This window comes from Lingula anatina, chromosome 2 (assembly GCF_051362555.1).
Source record: "Lingula anatina isolate TDL-2025a chromosome 2, LinAna3.0, whole genome shotgun sequence".
NCBI classification, from domain to species: Eukaryota; Metazoa; Brachiopoda; class Lingulata; order Lingulida; family Lingulidae; genus Lingula; species Lingula anatina.
Genome location: NC_141768.1, coordinates 9,089,435 through 9,109,512, shown reverse-complemented (window position 1 = coordinate 9,109,512; position 20,078 = coordinate 9,089,435). Strand labels below are relative to the sequence as shown.

Sequence of the window (20,078 nt, the reverse complement as noted above, 5' to 3'; positions counted from 1 at the left end):
TTAACAGCATAATGACCATCAATTTTTAATAATAAAATATTAGTATCATGGATATTCAGAAAATGTGACTAGCAAAGGTCTTTAGGCCCATGGAACTTCAAAGCCACAACTTGAAAATGCCAAAATGTAAACAAGACAGCACTGTTCTGAAATGGGTTTATTTCCATTTTTAACAATTTTTAACATAAAACAAAATTAACAGTTAACTGCCATTTTTATATGATCAACTAAGAAAATTGATGAGATGGGAAAAATATCAATAGAATAGTGTCAAATGTCCAATTTCCTCCATTCTGAGATTCTGAACATAGTGAATGATTCAATCTGACAAACTGCAATGATATGAGTTTATTTCCATTTTTGAAACTTTATTACACAATACACAATAACAAGTTTAACATCATTTTTACAAAATCAACTAACAATGTAGTAAAGATGCAGGAAATGTCAAAAAAACACTTTTACATATCTTATTAATTAAATAATGAAACTGTTAACATGCCTAAGAATTGAATCTAAGGAAATGTAAAAAACAGCATAACTTCTAAAATAATGGCCTGATTATGCTGATTTTTTAACTTGACCTGCGTTTTAGCAGGATTGACCACTCCTGTGAGTTTAATGACAATTGGCCTATCTGTTTTTCTTATATTGTGTTTACAGTGTTGCATATATGCTGAAAAAAGAAAAAAAAGCATAACTACTAAAATAGTGGCCCAATCATGCCAATTTTCTAACTTGACCTGCGTTTTAGTAAGATCAATTTTTCCTGTGAGTTTCATGACAACAGGCCTATCGGTTTTCGTTGAAATGTGTTTACAGTGTTGCATATATGCTGAAAAGTGAAAAAACAGCATAACTTCTACAATAATGGCCCGATCATGCTGATTTTCGAACTTGACCTGCATTTTATGAATATTCATCAGCTCTGTAAATATAAAGCCAAAAAGTAAAACTGCCTTCCACTTATCGTGTTTACAAGGAAAGTGCACGGCGCTGACGGCGACGGCGACGACAGACGCAGGTGATGGCAATATGTACAGACACATCTATATATATTTACTGTACTGTTTGAGAACAGTAAGTGACATGGTTTTTCTTAAATGGTCATCATGGGAGCAGTGCCCAAAATAGTTTTTTTTCAAATTTTGATGCAATATTACATAATGTTTAACAGCATGATGACCATCAATTTTTAATAATAAAATATTAGTATCATGGATATTCAGAAAATGTGACTAGCAAAGGTCTTCAGGCCCATGGAACTTCAAAGTCACAACTTGAAAATGCCAAAATGTAAACAAGACAGCACTGTTCTGAAATGTTTTTTTTTCCATTTTTAACAATTTTTAACATAAAACAAAATTAACAGTTTACTGCCATTTTTATATTATCAACTAAGAAAATTGATGAGATGGGAAAAATATCAACAGAGCAGTGTTAAATGTCCAATTTCTTCCATTCTGAGATTCTGAACATAGTGAATAATTCAATCTGACAAACTGCAATGATATGAGTTTATTTCCATTTTTGAAACTTTATTACACAATACACGATAACAAGTTTACCATCATTTTTACAAAATCAACTAACAATGTTGTAAAGATGCAGGAAATGTCAAACAAACACTTTTACGTATCTTATTAGTTTAATAATGAGACTGTTAACATGCCTAAGAATTGAATCTGAGGAAATGTGAAAAATATGCTGAAAAGTGAAAAAACAGCATAACTTCTACAATAATGGCCCGATCATGCTGATTTTCGAACTTGACCTGCGTTTTATGAATATTCATCAGCTCTGTAAATATAAAGCCAAAAAGTAAAACTGCCCTCCACTTATCGTGTTTACAAGGAAAGTGCACGGCGCCGGCATCGGCATCGGCATCGGCATCGCCATCGCCATCGCCATCGGCGACGACAGACGCAGGTGATGGCAATATGTACAGACACATCTGTGTCTGTACATAAAAACAGCATAACTACTAAAATAGTGGCCCGATCATGCCGATTTTCGAACTTGATCTGCATTTTAGTAAGATTGATAACTCCTGTGAGTTTCATGACAACAGGCCTATCGGTTTTCCTTGAAATGTGTTAACAGTGTTGCATATATGCTAAAAAGTGAAAAAACAGGATAAATGCTACAATAATGGCCCGATCATGCTGATTTTCGAACTTGACCTGCATTTTATGAATATTAGTCAGCTCTGTAAATATAAAGCCAAAAAGTAAAACTGTCTTCCACTTATGGTGTTAACGCTGAAAGTGCACGGCGACGGCGACATGATCGGCGACGGCGACGGCGACGACAGACGCAGGTGATGGCAATATGTACAGACACATCTGTGTCTGTACATAAAAACAGCCTGACAGAATCCGTTTTTTTTTTGTTTTTTTTTGCAAAATGTTCATTTTCAAGGTGTGACTCTGAACTCTATTGGCCCTGAAGCCTTATGCTAGTTTCATATTCATAACATGAGTTTTACCTGTTATGCATAATTAAAATTTGGTGTTGACTTTGCTATTGAGCATAATGTGTTTTGCATCCAAAACTGGCAAAATAACCTATTTTGTACATCGTTATTTTCTGCTTTTTATCTGTACATTTGACAGCTTTACTGCCTTATTTCCTCTAGAAATCAGCTAGATGATAATGATGTTCTTACCATTTGATTCAAGGACTTCTGAAGTAAGTCTTATTGTGAAGGGATAGTCTTCTGGTAGTACAGTTCTCAATGCTTTTTCTGCCAGGGCACCTGTGGACATTATATACATTTAAGCTATCCCTAAACAATGTCCATCTTTTTCAAATATAACAATTCCCATTAAACATGCTAATATTCTTTATACGAGTACAAACTGTTAAATTATTAAATGATCTTTTAATTAAAATGCAAATTAGAATAAAAATATTGAGTTCAAAATTTCCCTACCATGACCAAGCTCTCTTCTGTTAGCTACACCTTGTTTGCCAGTTTCATTGGTTGCATATGGAGGAAACTGAAAATACCATTATCAAACTGCCCAACTGTTGTTGGAAAAAATGTTGCCAGCATAAGACCCAATTAAGTCCATAAATATATAACTGACAGGAATGATCAACATAAATGTTCTCAAAGTAGTTTAAATACTGATTCAGGTAAAACAAATTCACGATCTAGTTACTTACAGCATCAAAAATGAAATTGGTGTTCCAGAATTTAAAAATTACCCATTGTTTTACCATACCTCATAATGCAGCATGAAATTCTTCTCAGCCAGCCCCCTGTAAGACAATTACAACAGGTAATTGACAGAATAAATACACGGATTTGACAAGGGTCTAAATATTGCAATTTTAACATTGAAATACCCATTTATAAGCAATTTATGTTAATATTTCGCTCTTAAATGGGCTTTTCAATGTCAAAATGAATGCCATAGTATTACTATGTGATATGAGTCATTGTTCTGGTACACGGACCTGACCACCAAATTTACAGAAAGCTATTTACACCCATATATGATATATACCAGTAAATTGCAGCATTAAATGCAGTAAAATGTGAAGTGCTATAACTATCCTGTCACGATCCAAGCCCCTTCCATCAGGCATGCATTTAATGATGAGGGATTTCAAAGTGTGCACAGAGTTTTACTGAGAGCTTTTGTTATTCTGTGGCACACATTTTCCTTATCCATTAATTAATCACAAGACAAGCAAAATACTAACTCTACTAAGGAGTTCTCAAACTCACCCTGTTAACACAGAAATTGGATCCACTTTGGCTGCCGATTCCAGGGAATCAAATGTCACTGTACATAGCACCTGGAAATGTGTTGTAAGAATGGTTCCACATCATTAAGTTACTCAATATAAGCTCATTAATGTTATTATTATTATTATTATCAAAGAACCAGTTCAATTAAATCTTTAATTTCGCTACATCTATATTGTCAGGAACAATATCTAGAATGTTCTGCATAACTTCAGTTCACTAGGTTGTTTTTTACTATTTATTATTCATCTTAACATGCTACATAAGATAAATCTATTAAAGACTGTAACAACTGCTAGGGATTATATTACAACTATTATGTGAGAAAAATATATTTCATATTTAGACCAATTCAAGGTATCAAAATTATAATTCAGCCTATAGTTATAAGAAGTAAATGCTTCCAAATCCCTGTTGTGACTATAGCAATAGCAATAATCAATAAATAAATGATTAAATAAACAATTAAAAGAAGACACTTGGTTTTTAATTTTTTGCCATTTTCAACATTGAAATGGTTGAAAATTAAGATTCTACAGTCTTGTTTTAGTTATTTATATTTTAAGTAATTAAAAGCATAAATCCGATTGAAGAGATTTATGCATTTCTTACTTGTGTCTGTCCTCTCTGAAATAATGCTGAACCATGCAAAGGTTTGAACAGGTCCACCTGACAGCTAACAGGACGCATGTCACTCAACTGGCGGCCATCACACCTTTTTGAAAGTTAAATGAGAAATTATATCTAACACAAAAGTGCAGTTCATCTACTCAAAAATAAGACACAGCTACTGAAACTTAAGGGACAGAAGGCATATCAAACACAATACTTTAAAGCTTGTCATCAGAAATGAAGAAAAATAGAATTCCATTGTTTTGCTGTAAAAACTGAAAATTTCAATTAACTTTTCACACACATCCTTCCCTACTAAAAAACCTCTGTATCATAGGATATATTTCAAACCACAGACTGACAAATGGTTAAAAAGATTATAAAAACAGAATATTACAGATGAGAAAGTGTGAATGGATTTTATCTCTTCAACATGAACTGAGACTATATTATCCATGCACTTTTGTGACAAAAGTCGGAGATAATGTTATCTCCCACATAGTCCATCCATCCATCCATGCATTTGTAATTTCAGTAACTTCTCTTAAACCACTGGACTGAAATACTTGAAACATTAGGGTTTGATAGACCTATTATCTGCACATGGGCTTTTGGGTATTGAAATCAAACTGGGTATGGGGCTGTATTGAGTGGGTGGATGATTCTATTCTTTCACATAAAAAATTACTCCACCAATACTTTAAAATAGCCAGGTAAACAGATTTCTTAAGGTTTTCATTATGAATAATCATTACCCAAGCAGTGACATAAATATCCAAATATAAATATCTACTCTTGACACAAGTCAAAGTGCAAGGATAAACAATGGCTACCCAGCTACAATGTTTAGTCACTAAAGTAATATCTTAGAAACAAGAATTCAATTTTCTTTTCAATTTCAAATGTGTCACATAAATTGATGATAAATCCTCTGAACTGACCTTATGTTCTGTTCAAGAACTATATTTCTGAATATGTCCTTACAAACTTGGTTAAAAGTTTCATGAAGAGTTACTGGTGAAGCTTCTTTATAAATATCTAAAAAAAGAAAAGTTTGAAAAACTGATGTGAATGTATGTTACTCTTAATATTAAACATCTGCTAGTTCAATTAATATTTGCAAAAAAAAAAAAGAACTAAATTGCTTTAACTGAAACAAAAAATGATGAAATATCACTAAGAAATTGGTACCATGTACATATTACTTAGTAAATTAAAATTTGGTAACTTGATAATAAATCAGATTATATCCATTAAATTCACACTGCAAATATGTGTTGGAATTAAGAAATAACATAAACAGAAGACCCCACTAAAACCCTTTATAAGTGACTGATTACCACAACAATATGGTTATGCTTCAGTTACTACTTGTATCAATGATTCAGATAACCTTTCTGATTACAATACATAATCAATAAGGTATAGAGTAAATTCATAAAATTTACTTGAGATGGAGGATATATTGATACCTTGCATAGCTCTGACAGTTTGATATCTGACATCATTGACCGCCTTATCTCTTGAAAACTGAAAATCAAACCAGACCATGTATCAAGACAGGCACTACCCTTTTCTTAGAGGACTATTTTAAATCACAACTGAATTGGTCAACAACCACATTATAAAAGCACAACAAGTGTCCATAGCAAGATAACTTCTGGTAATCAACTGGAACTCACTGCTTGGATGGCAAGCTATGAAACCTACAACTTTAAGTTCAGTTCTGAATGATTACAATAAGACTGCTGCCATCTGACATGCATACTGAGTAAAAAAAAGTTGCAGATCAATGTATCTTCATTATCGAAGTCACTCACATGCTCACAAGGCTAAGTTGAGTTACAAATTGCCTTTTGGTGAGTGAGTGAAAATAAGAATATAGAAATCATGTATAACTGAATTAAGTGAGGTGCCTGAAAAAAATGAGAAATAAATAAAGAAAAATCTTATTTTTTCCCTACCTTATTGTGGCTGCTGTCAGTAAAAATTCCATGTAATTTTTGTTCTGCTATACTAAAATAAAATGTGAAAGTTTTTTTTTTCATTTAAATATTGAGGTTCTTTCCATCAAAAAGCTTACTCACAAACTTATTCTTACAAAACATCATTAAGATGCCATGCATTGTACACCAAATATAAGAAAAAGTATTTTGTACTTCTATTTAACGTAACATATGTATACTGAGTTGTACTAAGTAATGGTACTAATTTGAAATGGTAGACAACCAATTGAACAGATGCTAACTGCTGGTTCACATAGATCAACCATTATACTTAAAACATCTTTATTCATACAGATCAACCATACTTAAAATTTATCAAAATAGTAACACATGGTAATCCCCAAATCTTACACTTTTAGGGTATCACGCATCTCCTGAGGGATGATATCTTCAGGTGGAATAACAATTGGCTTTTTCTTTTTTCCAAAATTTTTCTGCAATGTCCTAAGCTCCGCTAGGATTGGTCTGACCTTTTCCACTCCTAGGTGTACAGCATTTTTGAAAAGTCCATATGGAAGAACATCTGCTGAGCCATCTAGCATCACTGAAAATGAAAATCATACATGTGTTTGATGGCAACATGATAACAAAACTACAAACTACAATTCATAAAAAAAAGTCCCACAAACAAGATGAGCAATTCTTTACTAGTATGGTGAGGGTATAAAATATGATACTTGGTGTACATGTGCATCAGACATAATCTGGTCATTACTCCTAGAAAGGTCCCAGTAACTGTAAAGTGACACTTTATAAAGTGAGGTCACCATAACTGGACTCCACTCCTCACACACCAACCAGGGTTACAACAATCAAGAAAGCCCCTCTTTGAAAGATGTTATGATTCACTAGTCATATTCTGAAATCTCCAGATTTCTTTAGTAACTTTTCCTATAATTCCTCTGGTTTAGGAGTATTTAATTTTTAAAAATTTTGGCAATGGTGCAATGCAGTGACAGAGACCAAAATCTAGCAGGTTCAGGTTGAGATTATGTGGCCTTACGCTTAGATATGGTGACACAGGTCCCTGTAGTCTTGGAGGAGAAGCAGAAACGGTGACTGTGTGGGGGAGCCAGCATTAACACTAGCGGTCGAGACGGGTCAGGACTTGAATCAATATGTTGGAGACATTTAATAATTCATGGACGATGTCAATATCAGTATGCAGTCTAAATTGTGGTCGGTGATTGATAAGCTTATAGAAACTAAACAGTGCATATAACAGGTGTTTTTAAACGTCTTGTATTCTGTGAAATCTTAGAAAAAAAAGAAAGAAGTTAAGTCATCCATCTAAAACTATGACTTAAGCAACCAAAGCAAATGATTTCTTATGGCAAAATCTTCGTATATGCACTATTTACCTTTCAAAATTGACTGAAAGTCCATTACGGCTGACACGAACAATATTTCTATATTAAAATATTATTCAACAACAATTATTCGATATTTGAATAAAATGAATATGCGCAGGTAACGCACCATATGTCTTTGTTTCTGCCATCCACTTGCGACAATATGATTAAATGTTGACTGACGTATCATTGAATTATAAGAAAATCAATAAGAAATTTATCATTTCAAGCAGATTTTCCTGCACAATGATTATAAAATATAGACTCAGCATTCACAGGTGTATGAGAATATGTCGGAGACATTTAATAATTCATGGACGATGTCAATAATTTCAAGTCATAATTTTTATTATTTTCCATAATACATTGTGTCAATTTTGAAGAGGCTGAGTAAGGCTTGTGTACCTGTCGCATTAAGAAGCCAGTGATAAGAAGTGCATGAAGCCATTGGCTGGAGTACGTACTAAAAGTGTGTAATATTGAATAGGGAATCAGAATGTACCTGAGCAGGCAATGAGTTCACATTAAACGATTGAAACTGGTCATTCTTGTCAGTGTGGATTTCCTCTGTAGCGTTTAGACGTAACGATTTCGACCGCGAATCTGGAAGGTTACACTAAAGCGTTATCCTAACTAAAGTATCCAACGGTGTCCGCATTTCGAGCTCAATTCTAAATTACGTTTATATCTAAATTTGCGCGGTTCCGGACACAATGTGCATCACAAGCACTCACGCTGGGGGTACAATATTGTCACTTACCAACTTTATTTTCAACAGCTGCTACAATCAGATTCAATCTGCTGCTCATCAGTTGTTTTCTAGTTGGGTTTACAACAAAGCCTTTGTTTGTATATCCAATACGTACAGCACCTAGGGTAAATCAAAACTGATAACTCAATTTGACATGCTTCAGTAAGCATAATATTTGATCAAACATTGTTCATTTACTTACATTTACATGAAAATATCCTACCTTCGTGCCATCCAGATGAACAAACATATGCATAAAATAATTTCAGATACAGGATATGGATAAAAAACATTTTATTTCATTTTATTCTCTTCATTACATAAATCTGACTCAAATATTTTGAACTGGCTAAAACAAATGTTTAAGATGTCGACGTGTTGTGAGTTGCAAGTGATTAAAAAAAACATTACCCATAGGACCATTCCACGGAATGTCAGACAACAACAATGCTGCAGACGCTGAAAAGAGAATAAGCATTGGTAAAGTCTTACTGTCATTCAGCTGTTTGATTATTCTGATGAATAAACTCCACACTAGACACAAAAACTGAACTTTTCATTCTTCACCTGTTGCCAAGGAAACCAGAGATCAACGTTCAAACTTGAAACAGGAACTGCAGTTTTTTTTTTTTTTTTTGTAAAAAAAAACAGTATTCCTGCACAAATTCTTAATATCTTGATCAATCAATGAAAATATGTACATTTGATACTTTTCAAACAACATAGATGACGGAATGATGAGAACTTACCAGCATTTAGACTAGCAATCTCTGGGTCATGTTGACCATCCACAGACATTAAATTGCACATAATCTAAAATAAGAAAGTCACATTTAGTCATAAGCCTCATTCAGATCAGGGAACTAACTAGTCCGAGGGTCAAATATGGCCGACACACTTGAATACTTCCACACGGGATATCTATTCAGTGCCTGTTAGTGGATTAGACAGCAAGCTTTGTAGTGGGTCACCATATTTGACCCTCGGACTAGTTAGTCCCCTATTCTGAATGGGGCCATATTGCAAACCTTGTAAAACCAAACTCTAGTGAAACCTACGACATAAATAAATGATAAAGCATAATCCCACTCATTAATTATTAGTTATTGTCATGTAATATGTTTAACATTATAAATAAGACAATCACTTCTCTTTAAGTACCTGAGTTTCAGTTTTAAAAGAACTGGGGAAAAGGGGTCTCAAGGACCTATCTGAAATAAAAAAGGAACTGAAATTCAGGCTTCAAAAATCCTAATTTGTTGAAAATAATTGATTCACAACTGATCCATAATTTTAAGAAAATAATCCAATCAGGTCGGTATTTTAACTTGATGTGTATATAGTCCTATAATCATATAACAATAAGTAAGTTGGTTTTCCACTTATTGTTTATACAGGCAACTAATGCAGAAAAGTGTGAATGGCAACACAAAAGACAACAGTAACAGCAATGATGACAGCAGATGCAGGTGATGGCTAAATGTCCAGACACAGTGTCGTTCCAAAAAAAAGACCATTATTGTAAAATGGCAAGCAACTTGCATTAAAACACACATTTGCATCTTATATACCTATCATTCTGCTTGCTAAGGTTTCTTTTTCTGTTGGCCCTAGCTCCCTGCGTAAGTAGTTTGTGGGTATTCTTCCAGCAGCAGCAGCTTTTTGTCTGTAGTCAACCTGGTATTAAGATGACATACAGGCACAGGGTTCATAAAACACAGTGACCATTTGAAACATAGAAATAGTGTTGTATTTACTGCTTGTTGTATTTTACAGTACTTGTTAACCTCATTCCTAACAATTTTCCCCTCTATAGCATTTATAAACCCAAAACAATTTAGTTCAGAAAAGCCAACAACCGCTTTGCAAAAAGGAAAAGTTTGCAGCAAAGCTGTAAACTAAAAGTTTGTGGCAAGGAGTTTGCATGAAAAATTTGTATTGCTGCTAATTTGCGACAAATTGGTCAGAACATCAAATTCCTTTTGCAAATTTGCTAGATATTTTGCTTAGAGAATGTAGCTGCCATTTCCTATTTTCTTTTTTCTTTTATAGGAGATTTTATATGATGACTTTTAAAGAATCTACAGAGGGGGAACTATGTAAACAAGGCAGCAAAGCTGTCAAATGTACAGACAAAGAACAGAAAATAAAGATGCAAATAAGTGAAAAATTAATTTTCACAAAAAACTGTTAAATTGCCAGAAAAATTTACCAAACAGACTGCGTTGCCTATTGAAGCTGTATTTTAGTCCCATGTTTCTTTCCTATAAGTTTGAGAACAGTAAGTGACATGATTTCCCTTAAATGGTCATCATAGGAGCAGTGCCCAAAATAGGGGTTTCTTCAAATTTTGATACAACATTAAATAATGTTTAACAGCATAATGACAATCAAATGTTATTAATAAAATATTAGTAACATGGACATTCAGAAAATGTGACAAGCAAAAGTCTTCAAGATCATGGAACTTAAAAGTCACACCTTGAAAATGCCAATATGTGAAAAATTAAATTTTCACAAAAAACTGTTTAACTGCCAAAAAAAAAAAAAAAAAAAAAAAAAAACAAACTGCATTGCCTACTGAAGCTGTATTTTAGTCCCATGTTTCTTTCCTGTAAGTTTGAGAACAGTAAGTGACATGATTTTCCTTAAATGGTCATCATGGAAGCAGTGCCCAAAATAGGGGTTTCTTCAAATTTTGATGCAATATTACATAATGTTTAACCGCTTAATGACCATCAATTTTTAATTATAAAATATTTGTATCACAGATATTCAGAAAATGTGACTAGCAAAGGTCTTCAGGCCCATGGAACTTCAAAGTCACGCCTTGAAAATGCCAAAATGTAAACAAGACAGCACTGTTCTGAAATGGGTTTATTTCCATTTTTAACACTTTTTTAACATAAAACAAAATAAACATTTTACTGCCATTTTTATATGACCAACTAAAAAAATTGATGAGATGGGAAAAGTATCAACAGAACAGTGTTAAATGTCCAATTTCCTCCATTCTGAGATTCTGAACATAGTGGATGATTGAATCTGACAAACTGCAATGATATGAGTTTATTTCCATTTTTGACACTTTATTACACAATACATGATAACAAGTTTACCATGTTTTTTACATAATCAACTAACAATGTTGTAAAGATGCAGGAAATATCAAACAAACACTTTTAGGCATCTTATTAGTTAAATAATGAGACTGTTAACATGCTTAAGAATTGAATCTGAGGAAATGTGAAAAAAACAGTATAACTTCTAAAATAATGGCCCGATTATGCTGATTTTCGAACTCAACCTGCGTTTTAGTAAGATTGACCACTCCTGTGAGTATAATTACAATTGGCCAATCCGTTTTTCTTATATTGTGTTATCAGTGTTGCATTTATATTGAAAATAGTGAAAAAAACAGCATAAATTCCCTCAAAATAGCCCAATCACGACGGCGACGACAGACACAGATGATGGCTATATGTACAGACAAAAATGACCCGATCATGCTGATTTTCGAACTTGACCTGCGTAATATGAATATTCATTAGTTCTGCAAGTTTCAAGCCAAAAGGTAAAATGATTTTTCACTTATCATGTTATCAGTGTTGCATATATGGTGAAAAAAGTGAAAAACAGCATAACTTCCCTAAAAATGACCCGATCATGCTGATTTTCGAACTTGACCTGCGTATTATGAATATTCATCAGTTTTGTAAGTTTCAAGGGAAAAGGTAAAATGGTTTTCCACTTATCGTGTTATCGGTGCTGCATATATGCTGAAAAAAGACAGCACTGTTCTGCAATGGGTTTACTTCCATTTTTAAAACACTTTTTTAACATAAAACAAAATAAACAGTTTTCTACCATTTGTATATGATCAACTAAGAAAATTGATGAGATGGGACAAATATCAATAGAACAGTGTTAAATGTCCAATTTCCTCCATTCTGAGATAATGAATATAGTAGATGATTGAATCTGACAAACTGCAATGATATTTATTTCCATTTTTGACACTTTATAACATAATACACAATAACAAGTTTACCATCATTTTTACATTATCAACTAACAATGTTATTAAGATGCAGGAAATGTCAAACAAACACTTTTACGTATCTTAGTTCAATAATGAGACAGTTAACATGCCTAACAATTGAATCTGAGGAAATGTGAAAAAACAGCATAACTTCTAAAATAATGGCCCGATTATGCTTATTTTCGAACTCAACCTGCGTTTTAGTTAGTTTGACTACTCCTGTGAGTATAATGACAATTGGCCTATCTGTTTTTCTTTTATTGTGTTATTAGCGTTGCATATATGTTGAAAGAAGTGAAAAAACAGCAAAACTTCCCTAAAAATGGCCCGATCATGCTGATTTTCGAACTTTACCTGCGTATTATGAATATTCATCAGTTCTGTAAGTTTCAAGCCAAAAGGTAAAATGGTTTTCCATTTATTGTGTTATCGGTGCTGCATATATGCTGAAAAAAGAGAAAAAATAGCCTAAATTCACTAAAAATGACCTAATCACGCTGTTTCCCGAACTTGACCTGCGTATTATGAATATTCATCAGTTCTGTAAGTTTCAAGCCAAAAGGTAAAATGGTTTTCCACTTATCGTGTTATCGGTGCTGCATATATGCTGAAATAAGTGAAAAAACAGCATAAATTCCCTATAAGTGACCCGATCATGCTGATTTTCGAACTTAACCTGCGTATTATGAATATTCATCAGTTTTGTAAGTTTCAAGGCAAAAGGTAAAATGGTTTTCCACTTATCGTGTTATCGGTGCTGCATATATGCTGAAAAAAGTGAAAAAACAGCATAAATTCCCTTAAAGTGACCCGATCATGCTGATTTTCGAACTTGACCTGCGTATTACGAATATTCATCAGTTCTGTAAGTTTCAAGCCAAAAGAAACAAGGCAGCAAAGCTGTCAAATGTACAGACAAAAAACAGAAAATAAAGATGCAAAAAAGGTCATTTTGTCAATTTTGATGCAATAATAAATAATGCTTATAATAGCACTGTCAGTCAACATTGAATTTTAATTTTGCACAACAGGTAACATGGTCAATAACAGGAGCAGACCCAGAGATATTTTCTGACAGTATTACAAAGTATCTATCTTGATCCATCCTCCATTTTGATGGTCTTCCAACAGAAAAAAATAGATACCAGTCAATATAAACTCAATAACCTGAATGTCTTCTGGAAGACCCAGAAGATGGTCTCAATCCACCCCTTCAATAAGATTACAGTTTCAGGACCATGAGAGTTCAAATTCACATTATGAAAGTCTCAATATTTGAAAAATGATGACAGTGCATAAAATAATATTACATAATGTTTAAAGACATAAAAAACAATACAACTGCTTATGTAGAAATACAGAAAATGTGCAGAGCCCCAGGCAGATGAGAGTTAAAAGTCACAAATGCAAGTGTTTGAGAAAAAATTATAAAGGAAAACAACAAAACTAGAAAAGCACTTTGAGAGTGCAGACCTCTGTCAAGGCAGCAATTGTTGATTATTATTGATAATTGATTGATTATTGATCCGGACCACCACCAAAAATTAATCATTGTCCTCTTTGGCCCACTTCCGACAGTTCCTGAAAATTTCTGCAAAATCGGTCCATAACTTTTTTGTGTTATGTGGATGACAGACAAACAGGGGTGAAAACATAACCTCCTTGGCAGAGGTAAATATAATTCCAATGATGCTGCCATTCAAACTTTTAATCTTATATATATATATATATATATATATATATATATATATATATATATATAACTTATTTGCAATATTATTTGCAATATTAAACAAAATTTACCTGCATAATTATCACTGCTTACTTATTATTAATCTAGCAGAGAGCTTAACCTTTGGGAGTTTACAGGGAAATATCAACAAGTGTGCTTTATGTAATCTCATTTAATGGCCTATTAATGACTTTATAACTCTGAGTGATACCCAAGTGATACCCAAGGGAAATTTACAGACTGACCCTCTCAAAGATCTTTCAGGCCCATAAGTCACATCTTAAGAAAAGCACATAACAATAATGCACAAAATAGGAGACTACCAATTCTGATGCAATAATACATTATGTTTAACTGCACAGTCAACATCAAATTTTAATTATGCACAACAGGTAACACCAATGAAAGTAAAAGCATAAGGCTTCAGGCCCATCAGAGTTCAAGTTTATACTTTGAAAGTGCCAGAATGAGAAAAATGAAAATTTCACACAAAATTGCATGAATTCAATGATAAAAGATAACCCAATTGAGCTGGCTTTCTAATTTGAAATGCATGCCAATCCTAAAAATCATTCTCATAAGTTAAAAATAATAATAAGTAACACAGTTTTCTTTTCATAATGTTTGCAGTAGCAGTGCAAAAAGATTATTGTCAATTTTGATGTAACATTACATAATAAATTATATAATAATTATCACCAATTTTTGATTATTGACTATAAATAGCATGGGCATTTAAAAATTTGATTACTATTCTGCTTCATGTCCATGGGAGCTCCGAGTCCCACAATGAATATGCCAACACGATAATAATGAATTTTTCACTAAAATGTATAACTTCCAGAAAAAGAAGCCAATTAGACTGCTTTTCCAACTCAGGCTGCATTTTAGTCCTGTGTTTCTTTTTTGAAAGTTTGACAGTCATAAGTAACACGGTTTTCCCATAATGGTCATCATGGCAGCAGCACCAAAAATTGTGTTTTCTTCTATTTTGATGCAACATTACATAATGCTTAACAGCATAATGACCATCAATTTTTAATAATAATATATACGTATCATGGATTTTCAGAAAATGTGACTAGCATGGGTCTTCAAGCCCGTGGAGGTTCTAAGTCACACCTTGAAAATGCCAATATGTGAAAAATGAAATTTTCACAAAAAACTGTTTAACTGCCAGAAAAATTTACCAAACAGACTACATTTCCTACTGAAGCTGTATTTTAGTCCCATGTTTCTTTCCTGTAAGTTTGAGAACAGTAAGTGACATGATTTTCCTTAAGTGCTCATCATGGGAGCAGTGCCCAAAATAGGGGTTTCTTCAAATTTTAATGTAGAATTACATAATGTTTAACAGCATAATGACCATCAATTTTTAATAATAGAATATTAGTAACATGGACATTCAGAAAATGTTACAAGCAAAGGTCTTCAGGATCATAGAACTTCAAAGTCACACCTTGAAAATGCCAATATGTGAAAAATTAAATTTTCACAAAAAACTGTTTAACTGCCAGAAAAAATTACCAAACAGACTGCATTGCCTACTGAAGCTGTATTTTAGTCCCATGTTTCTTTCCTGTAAGTTTGAGAACAGTAAGTGACATGATTTTCCTTAAATGGTCATCATGGGAGCAGTGCCCAAAATAGGGGTTTCTTCAAATTTTGATGCAATATTACATAATGTTTAACAGCATAATGACCATCAATTTTTAATAATAAAATATTAGTATCATGGATATTCAGAAAATGTGACTAGCAAAGGTCTTCAGGCCCATGGAACTTCAAAGTCACATCTTGAAAATGCCAAAATGTAAACAAGACAGCACTTTTCTGAAATGGGTTTATTTCCATTTTTAACACTTTTTTAACATAAAACAAAATTAACAGTTTACTGCCATTTTTATATGACCAACTAAGAAAATTGATGAGATGGGAAAAATATCAATAGAACAGTATTAAATGTCCAATTTCCTCCATTCTGAGATTCTGAACATAGTGGATGATTGAATCTGACAAACTGCAATGATATGTGTTTATTTCCATTTTTGACACTTCATTACACAATACAACATAACAAGTTTACCATCATTTTTACATAATCAACTAACAATGTTGTAAAAATGCAGGAAATGTCAAAAAAACACTTTTACATATCTTATTAGTTCAATAATGAGACTATTAACATGCCTAAGGATTGAATCAGAGAAAATGTGAAAAAAAAGCATAACTTCCCTAAAAATGACCCAATCATGCTGATTTTCAAACTTGACCTGCGTATTATAAATATTCATCAGTTCTGTAAGTTTCAAACCAAAAGGTAAAACGGTTTTCCACTTATCGTGTTTACGGTGTTGCATATATGCTGAAAAAAGTGAAAAAAAAGCAAAACTTCCCTAAAAATGACCCAATCATGCTGATTTTCGAACTTGACCTGCGTATCATACAAATTCATCAGTTCTGTAAGTTTCAAACCAAAAGGTAAAACGGTTTTCCACTTATCGTGTTTACGGTGTTGCATAAATGCTGAAAAAAGTGAAAAAAAAGCAAAACTTCCCTAAAAATGACCCGATCATGCTGATTTTCAAACTTGACCTGCGTATTATACAAATTCATCAGTTCTGTAAGTTTCAAACCAAAAGGTAAAACGGTTTTCCACTTATCGTGTTTACGGTGTTGCATATATGCTGAAAAAAGTGAAAAAACAGCATAACTTCCCTAAAAATGGCCTGATCATGCTGATTTTCGAACTTGACCTGAATATTATGAATATTCATCAGTTCTGTAAGTTTCAAGTCAAAACGTAAAATGGTTTTCCACTTATCGTGTTTACGGTAAAAGTGCACGCCAACGGCAACGGCAACGGCAACGGCAACGGCGACGACAGACGCAGGTGACGGCTATATGTACAGACACATCTGTGTCTGTACATAAAAACAGCATAAATTCCCTATAAGTGACCCGATCATGCTGATTTTCGAACTTGACCTGCGTATTATGAATATTCATCAGTCCTGCAAGTTTCAAGCCAAAAGAAAAAACAGTTTTCCACTTATCGTGTTATCGGTAAAAGTGCACGGCAACGACGGCGACGACGGCAACGACGGCGACGATGGCGACGGCGACGACAGACGCAGATGATGGCTATATGTACAGACACATCTGTGTCTGTACATAAAAACAGTTTTCCACTTATCGTGTTATCGGTAAAAGTGCACGGCGACGACGGCGACGGCGACGACAGACGCAGATGACGGCTATATGTACAGACACATCTGTGTCTGTACAAAAAAAGAAAATACTGGGGAATGGTTCTAATTTAAAAGACAGTTTTAAATTTAGCTTTCTCTTTTAGGATAAAAATTATGGAGGCTATCTGCATTTAAGTTCTCTTATCTAAAAATGTTTATTTAACAATAACAATATATTAACTGCAAAACTTTGTGAAAACACTTGCATGTTTTAAGTGAAAAAAATTGAGGGACAAAAAGCATGACTTACAGATAATGGCATAAATCCCTGACCTGCAGTGGGTGGAGAAGACTTGCTTACTGCAGTGGCCATCACTGCAGTGTCACCAATCTGCAAGGGTAATCAAACATGTGAATTGCATAAAATGATGCATAAACAACCAAACATGGGCTGCTCATCAACAAATGTTACCATTTTATGTTGTTGCAATTCCTCTACTACTTGGAATTTTTTTAACTTATTTTGGTATAATAGAGAGACATTTGTATGGTGTAAATCATAAGCAGAGAATTAGGATTCCTTGTTTGTCTAGACAAGCTGCTTTTCCATAAATATACTGAATATCGACACCTTTGGTATATGTGATAATATAAGTTTTTCTCCTACCTCTGCTACAGCACTACCACTTGCCATTCTTGCGAACTGACCACAGGATATTCTGATTGGTCTAGAAATAAATGAAATTTAAAAGATTGACCCATCTATAAAACTTATTGTAAACCTGAATTTTCCTTTTCACATGCAGAATGCTGGTTATTTGTCAGAGCTCGAGGAGATAAACAACAACATTTTGATCAAATGATATCAAAAATAGAAATAATGCCAATTTTCATCATACTGTGTGCAATTTTCTATATAAGTAACCCATGAAATACTATATCAAACTAGGACTAAATTCTTTTCATAAGAAGTTTTTATATAGTCTTTAAAAGGTTCAGAAATAACCGACTTTTTCTATTTATGTTATTCTATTGAAAAAATAATGTTATCATTTCTATAAGTATTGTTGCCGTCTTCTTAAACCATAACAACAACAAAAAAATCATGACAATCCAACTTCCGATAATTAAAATGCATTTAACAACATCTGATGAGTAGATAATAACCATATCAAATACTTATTTTGAACTGTTTATCTTTATCTCTTGTTTAGACCTATTGTTATGGCTGATTATTCTTGATATCCTGCCTATCATTTTAAATCCACCCACTTTACATGTGTTATAACAATCACTAGAATAGCTGAAATATTGGGCCTAGCTGAAAACTGGCTGCATCACATGAGATCATGTCAGCAATCCACTGACATGGTTCAATCAATTAACAAGCCACTGCTGTTGGAAACAGGGACTTTGAAGCAAAGGAACAGTCTGTAAATAATTTGACTTAGATTACAACTTATTTTACGACATGTCCGGTATAAAGTTTCACAAATACAAAGCACTAGGCAGTGATTTCCTTATTGTTGATAATCGGCAGAACACGTTCGCCTGCAATGAAGATGTGATCAAGACCATGTGTGAGAGACACACTGGAATTGGTGCACAGGGCTTGATAGCCATCCAAAGTCATCCTTCCTGGGACTTTGAAATGAGTTTCTACAACATACAAGGAAAACCTGGATCATTGTGTGCAATGGCAATGATGTGCGCCATACAATACGCAATAGACATTAAGTTATCCTTGAAGGCAGAGATTTATTTCAAATCACGACATGGAATTCACTCAGCCAAGTCCTATGCAGAAGAACATGCAATAAGGATTAAATTTCATGATTTGGACACCATAACCAAGCTGGATGAGTTGAACTATTATGTTGAAATTGGGGTACCCCATCACATCCAGTTCAAACCAAACGTTTATAGTCTGGATCTTCACAAGGAAAGTCTGGATTCTCAAGGATATAGATATTATGGAGATCTTATCAGTTTTGTTCACTGTGATGAAGATCGTAAAATACATGTGCGTACTTATAATCGAAGATTAGAGTTGGAGACAATGTCATGTGGAACAAGTGCTGTTGCAGCAGCTATTGCCCTTGCCTTCAAAAAGAAGAAGTTCAAAACAAGGGAAAAACCAAATAAAAAGATTAAGCGTGTTGTCAACAGAGGGGGAGAAATGGCAGTGACATACGATCAAACTGGTGATCTCGAGTTCACAGATATATCAGTGGTTGGCAGAGCACAAACAGTGTTTCAGGGGACCTATATATGTGGACTGGATGAATATGTTATAATTTAATATCAATTTGCTCTTAAAGAACTGAAAAGCTAAACATTTATATGAAAACTGAAACAAAATATGTTTTTAATTGATCTGCATTCTGAACCAATTTTCTCTTGAAAAAATGGATTTGAATTTAAAATCAAATTAACATGCAGATGAAGGAAAACATTAAAGCTAACCTTGTTGTAACACTCTGTTTATACTGAATACTTTGTGAGTTTACCTACAATACATCTTAATTATTAAGGTGCTCAGACTTCAACCCTTTCTACTTTTTCTATCCTTCCAACTTTGAACTGTTTAGTTTTTAGCTTATCTTTGTTTTAGGAAAACAAACTTCAATCT

The 20,078-nt window shown here is 33.5% G+C and overlaps 1 protein-coding gene across 1 annotated transcript in view; it reads right to left on the bottom strand.

Annotated features, from left to right (window-relative positions):
* LOC106171800 (polyribonucleotide nucleotidyltransferase 1, mitochondrial-like) overlaps positions 1-20,078 on the bottom strand; it is a 32,039-nt gene that overhangs the window by 10,930 nt on the left and 1,031 nt on the right. The window contains exons 2-17 of the mRNA XM_087004971.1: positions 18,114-18,174; positions 17,757-17,837; positions 10,053-10,158; positions 9,643-9,692; positions 9,231-9,294; positions 8,893-8,940; positions 8,491-8,601; positions 6,730-6,922; positions 6,337-6,388; positions 5,845-5,902; positions 5,314-5,410; positions 4,373-4,475; positions 3,740-3,810; positions 3,231-3,267; positions 2,936-3,002; positions 2,669-2,758 (exon numbers count right to left, since the gene is read on the bottom strand). Coding sequence (XP_086861097.1) covers positions 2,669-2,758; positions 2,936-3,002; positions 3,231-3,267; positions 3,740-3,810; positions 4,373-4,475; positions 5,314-5,410; positions 5,845-5,902; positions 6,337-6,388; positions 6,730-6,922; positions 8,491-8,601; positions 8,893-8,940; positions 9,231-9,294; positions 9,643-9,692; positions 10,053-10,158; positions 17,757-17,837; positions 18,114-18,174 — 1,289 coding nt within the window. The remainder of the gene's footprint in view (positions 1-2,668; positions 2,759-2,935; positions 3,003-3,230; positions 3,268-3,739; positions 3,811-4,372; positions 4,476-5,313; positions 5,411-5,844; positions 5,903-6,336; positions 6,389-6,729; positions 6,923-8,490; positions 8,602-8,892; positions 8,941-9,230; positions 9,295-9,642; positions 9,693-10,052; positions 10,159-17,756; positions 17,838-18,113; positions 18,175-20,078) is intronic.